Here is a 16,624-nt window from a genome sequence, read left to right on the forward strand (position 1 = left end):
TTTTAGCACAAAAAAACTCAAAATCTATATCTGAATGAAACAATATCTCTCTGAAACTTAGTTTTACAGATACACAACAAAATGCTTCAGGCAGGCTTGAAGTATTCTATTATTTAAGTGAGAAATGACCTCTTTCTCAAAAACTACGTTACTTCAGAGGGAGCCGTTTCTCGAAATGTTTTATACTATTTACAGCTCTCTATTGCTCGTTACCAAGTAAGTTTTTATGCTAACCATTTGTTTTGAGTAATAACCAATAGTGTCCAGTGTCTGTCTGAATTCCTGAGTTCTGCGGTGAATTTTCGTTAAGATTTATTTTTGCCTTTTTGGTTACGTCATTGACAGGATCACAACAACGTTATCAGTGGTGACGAACTCACTGCTTTCCTCAAGGACTTGGTGATTATTCATGCAGAACCGGTAAGACAAACAAAATAATAAATTTAAACAAATGGCGGTTATTTTAAATTAATTTGAACGTATTGCTCTGACACTTTGTTATTTAGAATCATGTGTCGTACTGTAATGCTTTATTGACAGATTGAATCTTTGGTTACAGAAAATGTGTTCTTGCTAAATGGATAAGCCCTCTCTAATTTGTTGTTGTTCTATTTTTTCTTTTCTATCCAGTATTTATAGTTTTACTCGTTTTCTTCAATCAAATTGTGGAGAGAAATAGAAAAAGTTCTCCAAAAATAACCATATAATTGTCAAGTCAGCCTTTTGAAAATATGGGTTCGATCGATTTCTTACGACTAGCTGCTTAAACAGGAAGTATTGCTTACCAAATTAGGCGGGATAACAGTCACATATGGTATTTTGGCTGATAACAATTTTTTGGTAACCATATTTTGGTTGTGCTTAGCTACTGTTTGTGCTTGAAGCAGCTCTATGAAATTGGCTCATGGGATCTGTTCAATTAAATTCCAAAAATGCAATAAACCTTTCATCTATTATCCATGTTCAGGGGCCATGCCAGGAGGAGACGTTAAAAAAGTGCTCCAAGGACATCCTGGCAATGGTGGACAAAAACAACGACGAAAAGATCTCACAGAATGAGCTCAAGATGTTTCTAGGGGTCACGACCGAGGACGCATAGTCACCTCCGACCTTTGAACTTTTGATCTTTTCACATTTTTGTCCGTCACTTTTTGCCGATTCCTTAGACGCAAGGGATTGTGGGTAGATAACGTAGTGAATAGACGCACTTTAAAGAGAAACTTTACAGTATTTATGAATGACACTGACTTATAAATCTCTAGCTATATACGTGTAGCACCTTGCCTTCAAAATTACATAGTATCGATTATATAACGTTTCAGCCAGCCGGTTATTCGGTTTTCATGTTTTTTCGTATTAATATTGTAGCATTGATATACATAAGATATAAGAAATATTAATATAAACTTTGGAAAGAGTAACTTTTATCTATCTTAGGTATCGTAGGCCTTGAGTTGCATAAATATACTAGATTTCAGAATTTAATATTGTAGCGTATAATTAGCGATCATCATAGAAGCTGATTGGTTGAGTGGGCGGCTTTGTTCTTTCAAATAAAGTGACGTCATCTCTTACTTGTGCACAAGTCGATATTTTGGTCTGCTTGACGCAGATGTTAGTTTTGAAGGACATTCAAAGTCTCACGTTGATTGTACCATACCAGAGACAAATCTCGCACAGTTTGCGAGAACCTGAAGCATTATTGTTAATATTATTACTTTTTTTATATATCATTAGAAAGCTGGAAAAACTTTCTTTTGTTTTTACATTCTCAAAATTCCTTTTTTATGCACAGTTATACCTTTTTTGCACCGTTTTGATGTTGTCGCGCATAACAAAGTGTACTTTTAAAAATTTAAATATTTTACCCATCGCAAGTGTTTAATTGTTTTTTTTCTAAACACAATTTATATACTGAACTTATTTTATTTCCCACATATGCAACTAGTGACGCGAAAGTGTAACAATTCAAATCATTTTCCAGATCAATTGAATTAATTGCACATTCCGATGGTTTCGTACCAAGATTGAGTGTGTACCAATGTCACCCAACTTAAACCAGTAGTGCACACACGCCCGTTTTACACAATTATATACATTTCGTGACAATGATCTATTGTTTTCGAGACCTGTAACGCACTTTTGGTGTCATGTGACCCATTAGCGTGATATCATAACTAAAAAGAAAAATTATTTTCCAATTCATGAAATCAATGTTAACTGCGAATAAAGAACACTCAAAGTGCAGCCAGGTTACTGGTATTTATTTGTCCCTACATTCCACACGAATCATCATTCCATAATATTTTGTATGCATTTGATATTTTGTTTCCTTGAAGGGTATTCAATGTAGGCCTATATCAGTTTCTATATGTAATGTGTTACAAGGCGCATGCCATGCTGAAAGTATCACTCAAAACTACCACTATGTGTGTTTATTAGCTTGTTAAGCATATTCAATACACTAAGGTTCACGATTGGTCGCCGTTTGCTCAAAGTAAATTCAGAAGCACATGTTTTACGGTTAATCATTAACGAGCAAAAAATTTCAAAATATATAACGAACAAAGCTGAAGAAAATTGGAATTGCTTTGGAGTTCAGGATTACGAAAAAAAATCATGGAAATTTCAAAATGTTGACGAAGCGATTGGAGGGAAGACTAATAAATGCTGATGAGGGAAGGCTATTAGATGCATTATCGTTGATAAATTTACAGTAAGCGTACAACAGTTCAACCTCGGCATCATTTCCGCCGTGGTGACACTGAGCTGTAGATTTTGCACACAAGACTCATTTCACATGGAAGATGCGGGCGCCTGAATGGATTAACGAGCCTTGAGCCCGAGGCTACAACGTCTGTCAGCAGTAACGTTTCCATAGAGTGCAGTAGGGGGCCTAGCCTTCTCTCGGGTTTACCCGAGTTTCGGTAATGGTTTCTTGGGACCTCTCACAGGCTATAGACCTATGTTGTAAAATGTAGAATTTCTAAACCTTTTATAACCATCTAACACACACACATTAGTGACATGGATTCGGAATTAACATCACAGTTCGTGTATATTTAAAATAATAAAAAATGAGTGATTGTATATTTAAATTTAACGTAACTTTTGCAAATGTATTAACATTTTAAGCTTCACTGTATTTCGGAGTAAACTTATGGAATATTGACAACGATGAAGCTGTTGTGGAATCCTTTATACGCAGAATAACCAAGTATAGTACCATTTTGATTTCATATTCACTATACCTTATGACCAAGAACAAAACAGAAGTGGAAACTCAAAGGTCAAATATGAATTCTCAGACTGGTGTGCTCCTTAAGGAATTATGTGTACAGAGTCTATTGGAGGTTCTTAACAGGAAAAAACAAAAGATATATCTACAGGGATGCACAAAATTGAATGTGTGTAATTAAGACAATGACTGGAAACTGAAAACGAGGCTTATGAACCTCGTTTGCGAGGCACATCTTTCTGTCCCACCCAGATCTCGTTAGTTACGCAAACACGTGAATAATCCAGGGAGTGGCAAATAACTGATGAAACTACACGGCCCTATAGGCCAGCGGTAGGGACACCTTGGGTCAAAGTTCAGGCTCACCAAAACCACGATTGCTATTACATGATTTGTTTTTTTTCCTGTTGTGATTAATGATAAGTGTGTATCAGTGCATCCAAGTCATCTCCGAGAATCCCAGTTAAAAAAAAGTTCATGACACAAAACAGCCAGGAGAAATCCCAGTTTAGAAAGTTAACGACATGAAATGTGTTTCTGGTTATCCGTGTTTAAAGGTATTGTCAATAGCTAAAAGGTAAACTTGTATACAATATCATCAAAATGGAAACAATGTGGATTACCTTGACAAATCTAAGTAAATACTATTTATCTTTTTTGATCATTGTAAATGTGAAGGACGAACAAACTCTAGGCGAGTTGCCTTTCTCGCTGTTGTGAGCGGAATAAAATGATGTCTTTAAATCTTCAGACTTCGGTGTTATTTTCTCTTTTATTTTGGTCCTGTGACTTTTATCTCCCTGCCTCAAAAAGATAGAATGGAAATAGCTTGATTTTGTCCCTTTTTCTTAAAAAACAAGGTCATTATCTGTTGACCTTTTCAGAAAACCAATGCACAAGAATTTTGATGAGGTAGTTAGGCTAAGGGTTTAAAACAATGATAATGTGGACGAGGGTATAAAAGGGTTGGGCTTAGAAATAGGTAAGAGTTCGGAAGAGGGTTAGGTTATATAGGTAAAGAGATAATGGTAAGGATTTGGGTTAGGGTTAGGGTTAGGGTTTAAAAGGAGGGTTTGGACGAGACAGATGAGGGATTCGATGAGAGTTAGAGCTTCGAAAATTAATGACAAGCATGGGGGTTTAGATGAGGGTTAGGGCTAACCCTAACCCTATAAAATAACAAACGTGTGAAAATTTGAGCTCAATTGATCGTCGAAGTTGCGAGATAATAATGAAAGAAAAAAGTCACACAAAGTTGTGTGCTTTTAGATGCTTGATTTCGAGACCTCAAACTCTATGTCTGAGTTCTCGAAATCAAACTCGTGGAAAATTACTTCTTTCTCAAAAACTATGTTACTTCAGAGGGAGCTCCCCATTACTCGTTACCAAGTAAGGTTTTATGCTAAGAATTATTTTGAGTAACTCCCATTAGTGTCCACTGCCTTGAAACCTTTACCTCATCTACAAGCTCTAGCTGCAGCAAGCCACATATTAATAGCATTAGTCTTGCCCTTTGATGCATTAAATAAATTATAATTTTATACAACTCTTTACAGCAAGACCTTGTGTAGACCATCAAAACTGATTTCGTATTTGTATGTTTTTTCTTCTTTCAATTTAACCTTCAATTTGTAGACAGAGAACAGTTCCCACATAATAGCTGCACAATATCCATGCGCTACTTAAATTATTGCCCGTAGTATGGACGTCTCATACGGGCTCCTTCGATTTGATTTTGATGAAGTGACTGATGAAAGATTTTCGTGGAAATAAAATAGAACAAAAACCTTTCGGATAGAGAAATAAGAAAAGGTGGATAAACATGTTGTGAATTCACCGGGGTTGAACGTCATTTTCAAATTATACACGTTGCATCCAAATATTGAAGATTTCATTAAATTTTGCCACATTTGTAAAAACATGAAGGAAACCAATATTGAGGGAACTGGGGTGGATTTCACAAAGAGTTAGGACTAGTCTTATCTCGAGTTAGGACGAGTTAGTAGTCCTAACTTAGGACTAGCTGTACGTTTTTGATATCTCTTAGGACTGGTCCTAAGTTAGGACCAGTCCTATACTCTTTGTGAAATCGACCCCAGCGCCTTTCATAATTACACGTATAAAGAATATTGTAACGTAGTCAAAGTATGTCTTGAGAAAGATATTGGCTAATAACCCTATGTATAACGCGCCTTTTGCCAAAGGACACAAAGCGCCAAGTATTAAAATATTAATAATTTATTACTGCAAGGAGTGGGACGAAGTTTGATATATAAGACCTAATCCTTAGCACGTAATGGTTTACAGGGTGCTAAGACGCAATATCCTGCCATCACAAGTTTGTCCTTTGAAAAGATAAAGGACAAGTATTTTTTTTCAAAATGGAAGCCACTGGTCGTTCGTTTCAATGTCCCTATACACTAGCCCAGTATCTTTCTCGTCAGACACTATGGCTGTATGCCAAAACTCCATCGTATTAAGAAAGCATAATCACATCTGCAACTATAATAGGTTCCGACTTTATGGATCGATCAGCTTCAAGATCGAAACTGATCAAATCAACATCTTTTGTAATCGATAGTTACGAATCATGTACTTCGTATGTGAAACTATTGCATCGAAGAGTGCAGGACACAAATTTATCAAAATGAGAAAAATAAAATTAAAAATGAACTTAAAGGCAGTGGACACTATTGGTAATTGTCAAAGACTAGCCTTCACAGTTGGTGTATCTCAACATATGCATAAAATAACAAACCTGTGAAAATTTGAGCTCAATCGGTCATCGAACTTGCGAGATAATAAGGAAAGAAAAAACACCCTTGTCACACGAAGTTGTGTGCGTTTAGATGGTTGATTTCGAGACCTCAAGTTCTAAATCTGAGGTCTCGAAATCAAATTCATGGAAAATTACTTCTTTCTCGAAAACTATGGCACTTCAGAGGGAGCCGTTTCTCACAATGTTTTATACCATCAACCTCTCCCCATTACTCGTCACCAAGTAAGGTTTTATGCTAATAACTATTTTTAGTAATTACCAATATAATAATAGTGTCCACTGCCTTTAACGTACCCCATTGCTTAAAGGGAGGGTATATCTCAAAAACGCAGTCGCCTTTTGAAATGGAATATTAGTATACAGTTTACTTACAATTGCTTACATTTGCTTACATTATTTTACTTACGTTTACTTTGCCTTTAAAAAAATATTTTACAAACGGAGTTAATTATTTCGTTGACAGCTGCTGTTGCTTCCAGATTCCTGAAAATAACTGCAGTGATTCAACCAGAATTTCATTTTAAAAATAATACAACTGATAAAACATACAACTTCCCAATAATCTGATTAAAATTATGCTATATTCCGGACTATTTGCACAAATTTAGAAAAAATCAGCATAATATTGAATCACTAGAATAAATAATTAAATTATGTGAAACAATTTAATTGGCGGACTGCGCAGGGTTGGCAAGTTACTGAATGACAAAATAGTAATCTTTGCAAGACATGAGAATGCGGTCCCTTAATAATTCATTTATTTCCCCAACAGAGAGCAAAAAAAAGAGGAAAATATGCAAATACTTTGTCTGGTAACACTGTGATTGCACAGCTGCACTATATTCCGGGGGGCAAATTAAAGCCATCATACACTTTCGGAACAGAAAACAAAGTTCACAGATTTACAAATAACTTACAGGGTTTACAGAAGGTAATGGTGAAAGACTTCTCTTGAAATATTATTCCATGAAATGCTTTACTTTTTGAAAAAAAAACCATTAAAACAATATCAATTCTCGATATCGAGAACTACTGATTTATTTTAAACACGTGGCATGACACGGCGAAACGTACGGAAACAAGAGTGGGTTTTCCCGTTATTTTCTCCCGACTCCAATGACCGATTAAGCCTAAATTTTCACAGGTTTGTGAAAATTTGTGCTCAATCGGTTGTCGAAGTTGCCAGAAAACAATGAAAGAAAAAACAAAACACCATTGTCACACAAAGTTGTGTGCGTTCATCAGATGCTTGATTTCCAGACCTCAAACTCTATGTCTGAGGTCTCGAAATCAAATTCGTGGTAAATTACTTTGTTGTTCTCAAAAACTACATTACTTCAGAGGATGCCGTTTCCCACAATGTTCAGTATTCTCTTGGACCTTCGATAAACACTGTAATCCAAATTTTCACAGAGTTGTTATTTTATATGTTGGGGATACACCAATTGAGATTTCTTCAACAATGTTCAAGGTGTCCTGTGCCTTTAATTTCACACACTCCATATTTTGCATGTAAGTAATAAATATCACTGCTGCATTGTGTGCAATACACCTGTATACTGGTATAAGATACACCTGTTTAAGATTAACCCCAAGCGAATCTGGGTCTTATTTGCGACATCCCGCTGATGAAAATCAATAATTGACAAACGGTGCCATTTAAATTCTAAATTCAAGCAAATCACCCACAATACAAATATTAATCTTCACAAGATGATAAATTATCAAGCAAGCTTCAATTCAAAAGTATTATCGGTTCCTTCAAGGGATTAAAAGACTTTAAATATTAAAGAGTTGATCCATACCAATAATCCCGTATCCACAGAAACTTGTACTAATCCATGAACAGTTGACGTAAGCCTACTTTTTGATTTTTCCAAACGCCTGCGAAAAGTTACTTGCTCGATTTTTGTTTTTGTGGAGGATTAATATTGCTCTAATCCTTGCTTAGTATAAGCAGAGATTGGAAACGGGGATTTGAACAACACTAATTCAATACATGCTGATGTAGTACGTTAATGGATCACGGCCAGCCCCTCCCCCCCCCCCCCCGGCAAGTGACTCTTTAAATCTTTTAACTCTAGCAAAAAATAAAGAGGTGTGACCTTTTGCTTGGTCATACATCTGCTCACCCAACCCTCATGTGCATCTCCGGCTGAAATGTGAAATATGCACTGGACACCATTTTAGTAAGCAACTCTTTTGATGCAATAGCTGATCATTGCAGACAATGACCATTGCTATCAATGCTAAAAACAACATCTGCTAAGTCTGTTATTCTAATAAATAAAGCCAAACTGCATTTTATCATTAAGTTTCATGTCTGTTTTATGCAGACGTTTATTTTGACAAACACCAATAGAATCCCCAAACAATTGTTCACAATTTATTTTTAAAAAAATTACACTAATTTTCCATGACAAAATTGCCACCCTAAAATAACATCGTAACTTTAGTTCTTAATTTCAAATTCTCTAAATATCCCTAAGTTCAGAGTAGAAAAAAACAATACTTAAACATTTTACTAGACAGACATCAACTGGGCCCAATTCCATAGAGCTGCTAAGCATGAACAGTTGCTTAACATGAAATTTCTTCCTTGATAAAAACAGGATTACCAACCAATCTATCATTTGTTGCATATTGCTTGTTACTGGTATTCAGCTTATCCTGAATAACACTAGGAAATTAGGTTGGTAATCTTGTTTTTATCAGGGAAGAAATTTCATGCTAATTTTTTTTTGGTGACTAGCAGCTCCATGGAATTGGGCCCTGGTCCAACTCTAATGGGTGTCAGGTAATCCATGGAGCCAGTTTGTGTGAAGTGGACTGACGCACAGTGGAATTACCAACTAACATACAGATAGACAGCAATGGCCATTTTAAGAGCCATTTTTTTTAAAGGCAGTGGACACTATTGGTAATCACTCAAAATAATTATTAGCATAAAACCTTTCTTGGCAACGAGTAATTGGGAGCTGTTGATAGTATAAAACATTGTGAGAAACGGCTCCCTCTGAAGTAACGTAGTTTTCGAAAAAGAAGTATTTTTCATTAAATTTGATTAAAAAAAAACCTCAGAATTAGATTTTGAGGTCTCAAAATCAAACATCTGAAAGCACACAACTTTGCCCGACAAGGGTGTTTTTTTCTTTCATTATCTGGCAACTTTGGCAACCAATTGAGCTCAAATTTCCACAAGTTTGTTATTTTATGCATATGTTGAGATACACCACGTGAAAAGACTGGTTACCAATAGTGTCCAGTGTCTTTAAGGGCTCTGTCAAACGAGGCATTCAGACAACCAACTGCAGTGCATGCTACAGGACCACTCTCTGGTAGCATGAGAGTAACTTTTCAAACAGTGTCCTTAGATCCTTCAACAAATATGTCACGCCTTGAACTTCGCTCTTGAGGGCCCAGCAACTTCCCTCTGTGAAGGGGTACCTCTATAAGCAAACTCTAAATTTATTGTATAAAGGAACCATGAACTGGGCCCAATTTCATAGCGCTGCTTAGCGGCCGAGTTTTTGCTTACTGTGCGATTTCTATTTCATAGCGCTGCTAACCGTAAGCACACGAAAAGGCATGCTAACCTTCCGGTGCTTACCACAAGAAAATAAATGACGTCACAATGCAAATCCACGGTAAACACGCAATATGACCGCCCAATTTTTCTGCTAACCTGTGAAATACGCTAAGGCTTAAGCAAGTTTTTCTGTTACAGTAAGCACGCAAATTTGCTTAGCGTTTTGGGCCCAGGGCACCACAGCAATCACTGTGGATGTGATGAGTGTTTTCAAGGCCTGATATGTGAAGACTCAAAGATGAATGCATTATCTTCTCAGAGATTGCCTTGAACTGGTTTCCTGTAAATTGCCTCGTGTAACATGGACCTTACTTAAACTTGTAGTTAAATAATACCCAAGTATAAATCTCCATACTTAATATACACAGACTAACAAATACTTGATTTATAAAACATATACATACATATGTACACAGTACGTTTCACTCTGTACTATACAGACGGTACCCTGTATTGTTTAACCTGCCTTAGTCTGGAGTTTCGCTGTCTCCTGATCGGCAGCTTCTGACGTCTACGTCTGTTCCGATAAAGAAGATGCACAAATACACCTAGCACTATAGCACCTGAAATGAAGGCTAGTAGACCCACGGTGCCCCAGTTGTCAGACACCACGAGAACCCCAGAGTTTTGTGCGTCCCAATTGTTGGGTTGTCTGATGTTATTTGGGTTATCCTGCTCCTGGAACCTCGGTATGACCGGGATTGGTTGTCTGGCCTCCATGATGGATAGGAGTTTCTGATGCTTGTAAAGGTTACTGCAAAGAAAAACCAAAACGAAATGGAGAAAGTTGAGTTGATTGCCTCTTAAAGGGTTTGGTTTCCATGTTTTGTACGACACAAAACACAATGTCCACAGGAATAACATTAAACTTACAAGTCCTTTTGAAAATAGTGGCGGTAGAAAGCTTTTCTTAAAGTATTAATTGCTGAGGTGCTGTCGTTTTTGAGAAATGAGTAAAACAAAGTCACGAAAATAACTTTTGTCCAATTATTCTATTATGTACATTGTATTTACGCCACTCTCCTGAAACATTGCTCTGTAATATGCAAAAAACTTTATGACTAATGGAGCTAAAACTTATATAATGAAGCTAAAACTTATACAGGTAAATTTTATTTCATACATCTTCACAGTGAGTAGGGCCTAAAACTGACAAAAGGTATCAAAGCACTTTAAATCTACAAGGTGTGTAGTGACACCCATGTCATGAAATCCTTATCTATATCTGTAAGCTGCGACAGCTCCTATAGAACCAAAAAAGTGACAACTCAACATTTTAATAAGTACACTCTGATCATCTTGAGGATACAATTAATCTTGTTTTCAATCAAAACCATTTTCCCCGTTCCAACAATGTTTGCCACTTTCAAATGTTATTTTTGGTTTCTTTTCATTAAAATAGGTTTTGAGGTGAGCATGCAATCAAATGAAGGATAATGTATTCATGGCAAAAATATAAACAGCCAAGGGAGCTCAGAGTGTTCCAGAAATAATTAAAAGTACGCCAGCCGACCATGGATGATAATGTTCTATCGCCTTCAGCCCCTCATGCTGGATACGTGCACTTTACAGGGCAGGGCCCCACTATAATGATTAACTTGGCTTCCCCCTCGTTGAATGGAACATCCCATCTTTCAACTCATGAAAATATTTTCACCATTGCACAATCAACATTAATTATTCTCACACTATTTCATTCCTGACATTAAGAAATGTATTAATACGATGCTCATGTAGATAATCATGTATTACTACATGTAGTTAATCTTGTTATTTTCCTCTGTTATCAAGAAATAAGAAAAAGATGCAAATTTATAAAAATTTTCGCCCAAAATAGTTTGCTGCTTCAATAGCGTGCTTGCCCCCTGCAAAAGACTGGATAGCATTTGCACACAGGGACATTTCCCCAAGCAAAACAAAGAGCTAGGCACAATAAAATAAGTTTTACTAGAATAAGTTTTCCAGCCCACATACCATTCCACACAAGTACAATTTGTGACTGAATCCTTCTCATTTCTGCCTAGCAACAGATTTCTAAGCAATATTAGGATTACAAAGTATTGATGTATTCATTACTTTTAAAATTGTCAACAAGCTTCAGCACCGAACACTTACATGTAATAGTTTGGTAATTACATTATTCAGCATGGATGTACCGCTTGAAATGCAATTCTGTTGAATATATTAAACACTTTTGTAATTTTCAAGATGTTTTAGGACCTAACACTTGTAATTACCATGATTGTCGTATCACTAGAAATGCCATTCAGTGTTTCATAAACAGTTCATATGATCTACTTAGGTTTTAAAGTTGATTTTGTCGGCTTTGTATAAAGTCACCAAGACCATTTGCTTTCCATTTCTTGCTTCTAGTACCGGACTATAGTACCGCCACATTGTGAAAACAAAACAACCTAAGGCATAATAATTTTAGTTTTTATTTGAATTGTACGAGCAGGGGATTATGATCCCCCCCCCCCCCCCCCCGAGCATGAACAACTCTAAAATAAATGAAGCGTGCAAAACACTTTGCAATCCTCATTTTACCTTGGTTGCTATAGTAACGGGGGAAACTGCAGCAATAACCTGTGTTTTACATTAATATACAGCATTGAATGTCAACCAGAAGTCTGCTTTACAGTTATACCATAGCAGTGAGGTTCAGGGGGCCAATGTTATGATGTTTCCCCAGGCCTGCTTCTTCGCTACTGTGAATGCAAGGCAGGTTATTTCCTTGGTAAAGGTTTCTTTTCGGGCTGGACAATTATTTTGTCTCTTTTTTCCGGAGAGGAGCAATCTCTTCATTGAACAAATGTATGTCCGAAGGCATTCAAGCACAGAAAATCCAACCATATGACATTCTGCTCTTGGACATTTGCCAGTGGATTTAACACAACCTTCTGTGCATCACCCCACCAGCATTCATCATTATTGATAAAATGAATGCTACATCATTCCCCCATCCAGGTATATATATATATATATAAACACCTAGAGTTCATTAAACCACAGCAGCGACAGCGTACTACATATTATGCAAACCTGTAGAGTTCACTATAATTCGCTTCTAGTCTTAATGGACTCTCCATGTACTTCATCTCCAATTCAAATACCTCTCTCCGTCACTTTCTCTCTCTCCGTGTCAAAATACAAAGGGGAGAGCACCAACCACAGTCGCATGCTGCGCTGACAGCGACAGGCAAGACCCTTTCATAGGCAACACCCTTTCAAAGGCCTCCCATGCCTGATCTCCCACATCATTTTATGATAAATCGCCCAGTGTTTGCTCCTAAATCAATATCATCTTTCTTACAATTTGTACTCTCAAAACACGTGTTGCATGTGGCAGGATACAAACGAAACGTGATGGTCAATAAATCCCTATTCGCGCAGGGCCCTGGCGTCATTCATTTGTCGACGCCCGGGATGGCTTTGATTGCAATTTCTGGACGTTGCTTGTGCAATTTCCTGAGCAACCGTGAATATAAGTCACTCGTTCATCAGCAGGTATTGGTTTCTAGGGCTCTATTACCATGGCAACAGTGATTACAGAAGAACGGTGGGAAGGTGGGGGGGGGGGGGGTTGGTGGTAAACCAAGGGAAAAAACAGCTCCACTCTAGAGTGAAATTGCATCCCTAAGTCCCTGTGGTTGATTGTAGAGCTTGACTTTAGGCCTGGGGACATGACATTTCATGGTCTGTGATGAAACCTGACACTCGTCAAGAAAGCACTTGCATAATGATCAATCTTAGCATGTGTACATGAGTAACTTGTTGGTGCTCAAATTGACAGTGAAATAACAATCACTAGAAAACAAAACGAGGGCTAGAATAACAGGGGAGGGGGAACCCAACCAGAACACAGGCGTGTAGCGCAAAATATTTACTGGTCTGGAATTTGGGGTATCAAGCTGCTTAAGCACATAAAAAAAGCTTAGCTCAATTTTGCGTACCAGAATGAGGTTACTAGTTGATTCACAAGAAAATAGTGAAAACCTCAATCAATGTTTTCCAACATCAATTTCGGTCGTCAGTTCGACATCCAACCTGAGCAACCTGTGTGTTTTCCCCCCAAGCAAGATCTGAAAAGCACTGTCACACTATGTGTATTAGTAACGGTGTACTGAAAGAGTCATATGCAAACAAGTTATAAAACATGCCTATGATTGTTTAAAAGTATAACACAGGATTGCAAATGATTGCCAAAGGGAGTTGTGATTTGTGAGTTATTTTAAATTTGTACGGCCTTGAAACCAGTATACATCCACGTTTGTTATGCAATGCATATGGTTAGAACGATGTTTTAAAAGTAGAATATAATGATCCACACAAGTATCACTCGAAATTGCGTGGTTTTCCTTTTACCTCGTCGACTAACACGGTCGGATATTTATGGGAGTAAAATTTTTGACTCCCATAAATGGCCGACCGTGTTCGTTTGCAAAGTAAAAGGAAAACCACGCAATTTCGAGGCAAATTTGTGTGGATCATTGTATTCTACTTTTAAAACATCTTTCCAACCATATGCATTTTATAAAAAACCGGTTACAAGCACTTTTTACTATAGACCAACTCGTCCGATCCAAGGCAACGTGTTCCTGTAAGTGTTTTAACCGAGTTTGGAAAGCGGACCAATGTTGAGGGAGTGCAGGGGGTATACAGCCTGCTTCCACGGGCAGCGCGCTGTATCAATACCTCTCGTCACTAACCCCTGGGAGGGATGTACTAACTAAAAAACAACGCTGACTGGCTCATGAAATTGGTTGTGTTAGAAGTCAAGTGCGTGCGCGCGTAGTTTTAAGATATTTGTATGTTGATCACGCCCGCGTTTTTTATGACACGAACACATTTTTTTAAAACAAAAATATTGAATAATGAATATCTACGCTCATTAATGGCTCATTTAAATGTGCTAGCATATAGCACATTTAAATTTGCCAATTCCAGGAGTGCGTTTTGGCGACCCCAACCAAAAACTGTTTCGGTTGTTGGTCGTTGGTTCTGCTGTTCAGACTGAACGATAACCGAGTTGTGAGCTCGGTTACCGTTTTGGTTATGACGTCAGAAACAGTTTTTGGTTGGGGTTGCCAAAACGCACTCCATGGGTTATGATCGAGCAAGGCATGCTGGGAAAAAATAGCGCGGTGAGATCGATCACATCTGGGAACGAGGTATGTATAGGACGAGGTATGTATAATGGGAGTATAGGACTCTACAAGTCTAGTCCAACGAATGGCTTGTACCATAAGCTGCCAGCAAACCGAGGCAAATTAGCATTACTTAGTGACTTGATACCCCCATTAAATCACCCACACACAAAAAAAAGGAGCCGGAATTTCTTACTTCTCCGTCTTATTTCAATAACGACGCCGCGCTGAGGAGAAAGAATCGGCTTGTCTTTCAACACCAACATCAGATCCATTTGTTGAACAACAAAGTCGGATATCTGATGTTGTGGAGCCTCATTATTTCCTGCATCAAGGGATATTGTTTTTTGCCTTGATGCTAAAAGAGTACAAACTCTACATGGTTGAATGTCTACCCCCCCTTTCCATTCCCCCCGCCCGTTTTATCTTCTCCCATTGCCTGGCTGCATAAAGGCTAATATTATGCTCTTTATGCAACATTGTGTCCATTACTGTTAGTTTTACTGGCTCATGGGTGCTATTTTACACCCTGCCACCACATGGCCCTTCTGATTAATGTGTCATCTCACCCATAGTATATCATGAATTATAAATTATCGAGTATCAAATATTAGCGGGGTGTAGGAGCGATGGCGTTGATGTCAAGACTGATTCAATGTCAGTGTTAAAGGGAAGGCATACTATCATGAACATCAACATTCTGTAGGGTGTCAAAGTCGAGTGGTTTCAGAGCATCAAACTCAAGTACTGGTGGTTAAGTCAGCGGAGTGTGGGTTTGGGTCCCTGCCATGACTCTTGTGTCCTTTGAGCAAGATACTTCAATGACTATAAATGAATTACTGTCAAGATCCCTACACTACATTGTACCTCTTTACAATTACACAGACAGTTTGGCATGTTACATATTGCATTATCCGTGGCACACGAAGGAAACAAACCCATGGTTTTTAATGGGCCCAGATGTTGGAATACAAGGCTTGACGGTGACTGCTCTATATTCCGACATCCCTATGTTCCGACATCCCTATGTTCCGACACCCCTATGTTCCGACACCCCTATGTTCCGACACCCCTATATTCCGACAACTCAACCTATACTCCGACACCCTTATATTCCGACACCCCTATATTCCGACACCCCTATGTTCCGACACCCTTATATTCCAACGACCCAAACACCCCTATGTTCCGACACCCCTATGTTCCGACAACCTGCACCAATATTTTGTGTTTGTCATTTGTTTTTTAAGAAAAACGGTGCGACTTAAAGAAACTTCACCTGACCGCAATTTAGTCCATAAACGTACCGGTAACCTATCTTTATGTAGCAGTAGAGGGTTGGAATCTTTATTAATTGAAGGCTCATGAAATGTTATCAACACGTCGGACACGCATCTAACAATAGCAAAGCACCGATTATCTTCATTCTATTCCATCATTTTTAAAACAGTACAAATTTATCTTATGAATGTTCAAACCTAATCCCGGCCGAAATTCACCGGGAAACCTGGCTGTAAAACAAGTTGTGTTGTTGTTGTTATTGATCAACAGAGTAATAATGTGCGAAACAACTTGTCGGAACATAGGGGTGTCGGAACATAGGGGTGTCGGAATATAGGGGTGTCGGAACATAGGGGTGTCGGAATATAGGTTCAGTTGTCGGAACATAGGGGTGTCGGAACATAGGGGTGTCGGAATATAGGGGTGTCGGAATATAGGGCTGTCGGAAAATAGGGGTGTCGGAATATAGGCTGAATTGTCGGAACATAGGGGTGTCGGAACATAGGGGTGTCGGAATATAGGTGTGTAACCGGCTTGACAGAATGCACCACCCAGGCAGCTCAGATCATCCGACACCAAACTTCTACACA

General features: G+C 38.1%; 2 protein-coding genes across 4 annotated transcripts in view; one reads left to right on the forward strand and one right to left on the reverse strand.

Moving 5' to 3' along the window:
- The window catches only part of LOC139934715 (calbindin-32-like), a 54,529-nt gene extending 49,019 nt beyond the window's left edge, over positions 1-5,510 (forward strand). The window contains exons 11-12 of one of the 3 annotated variants that reach the window (XM_071929089.1): positions 346-420; positions 968-5,510. In XM_071929089.1, the coding sequence (XP_071785190.1) occupies positions 346-420; positions 968-1,099 (207 nt within the window). In that variant the 3' untranslated portion in view covers positions 1,100-5,510. The remainder of the gene's footprint in view (positions 1-345; positions 421-967) is intronic. The other 2 variants (XM_071929090.1, XM_071929091.1) reach the window with 2 other exon arrangements.
- Positions 5,511-8,154: 2,644 nt separating this feature from the next.
- The window catches only part of LOC139934951 (membrane-bound transcription factor site-1 protease-like), a 67,056-nt gene continuing 58,586 nt past the window's right edge, over positions 8,155-16,624 (reverse strand). Inside the window, exon 23 of the mRNA XM_071929377.1 lies at positions 8,155-10,360. Coding sequence (XP_071785478.1) covers positions 10,039-10,360 — 322 coding nt within the window. The 3' untranslated portion in view covers positions 8,155-10,038. The remainder of the gene's footprint in view (positions 10,361-16,624) is intronic.

The sequence above is a fragment of the Asterias amurensis genome, chromosome 3 (genome assembly GCF_032118995.1).
Source record: "Asterias amurensis chromosome 3, ASM3211899v1".
NCBI classification, from domain to species: domain Eukaryota; kingdom Metazoa; phylum Echinodermata; class Asteroidea; order Forcipulatida; family Asteriidae; genus Asterias; species Asterias amurensis.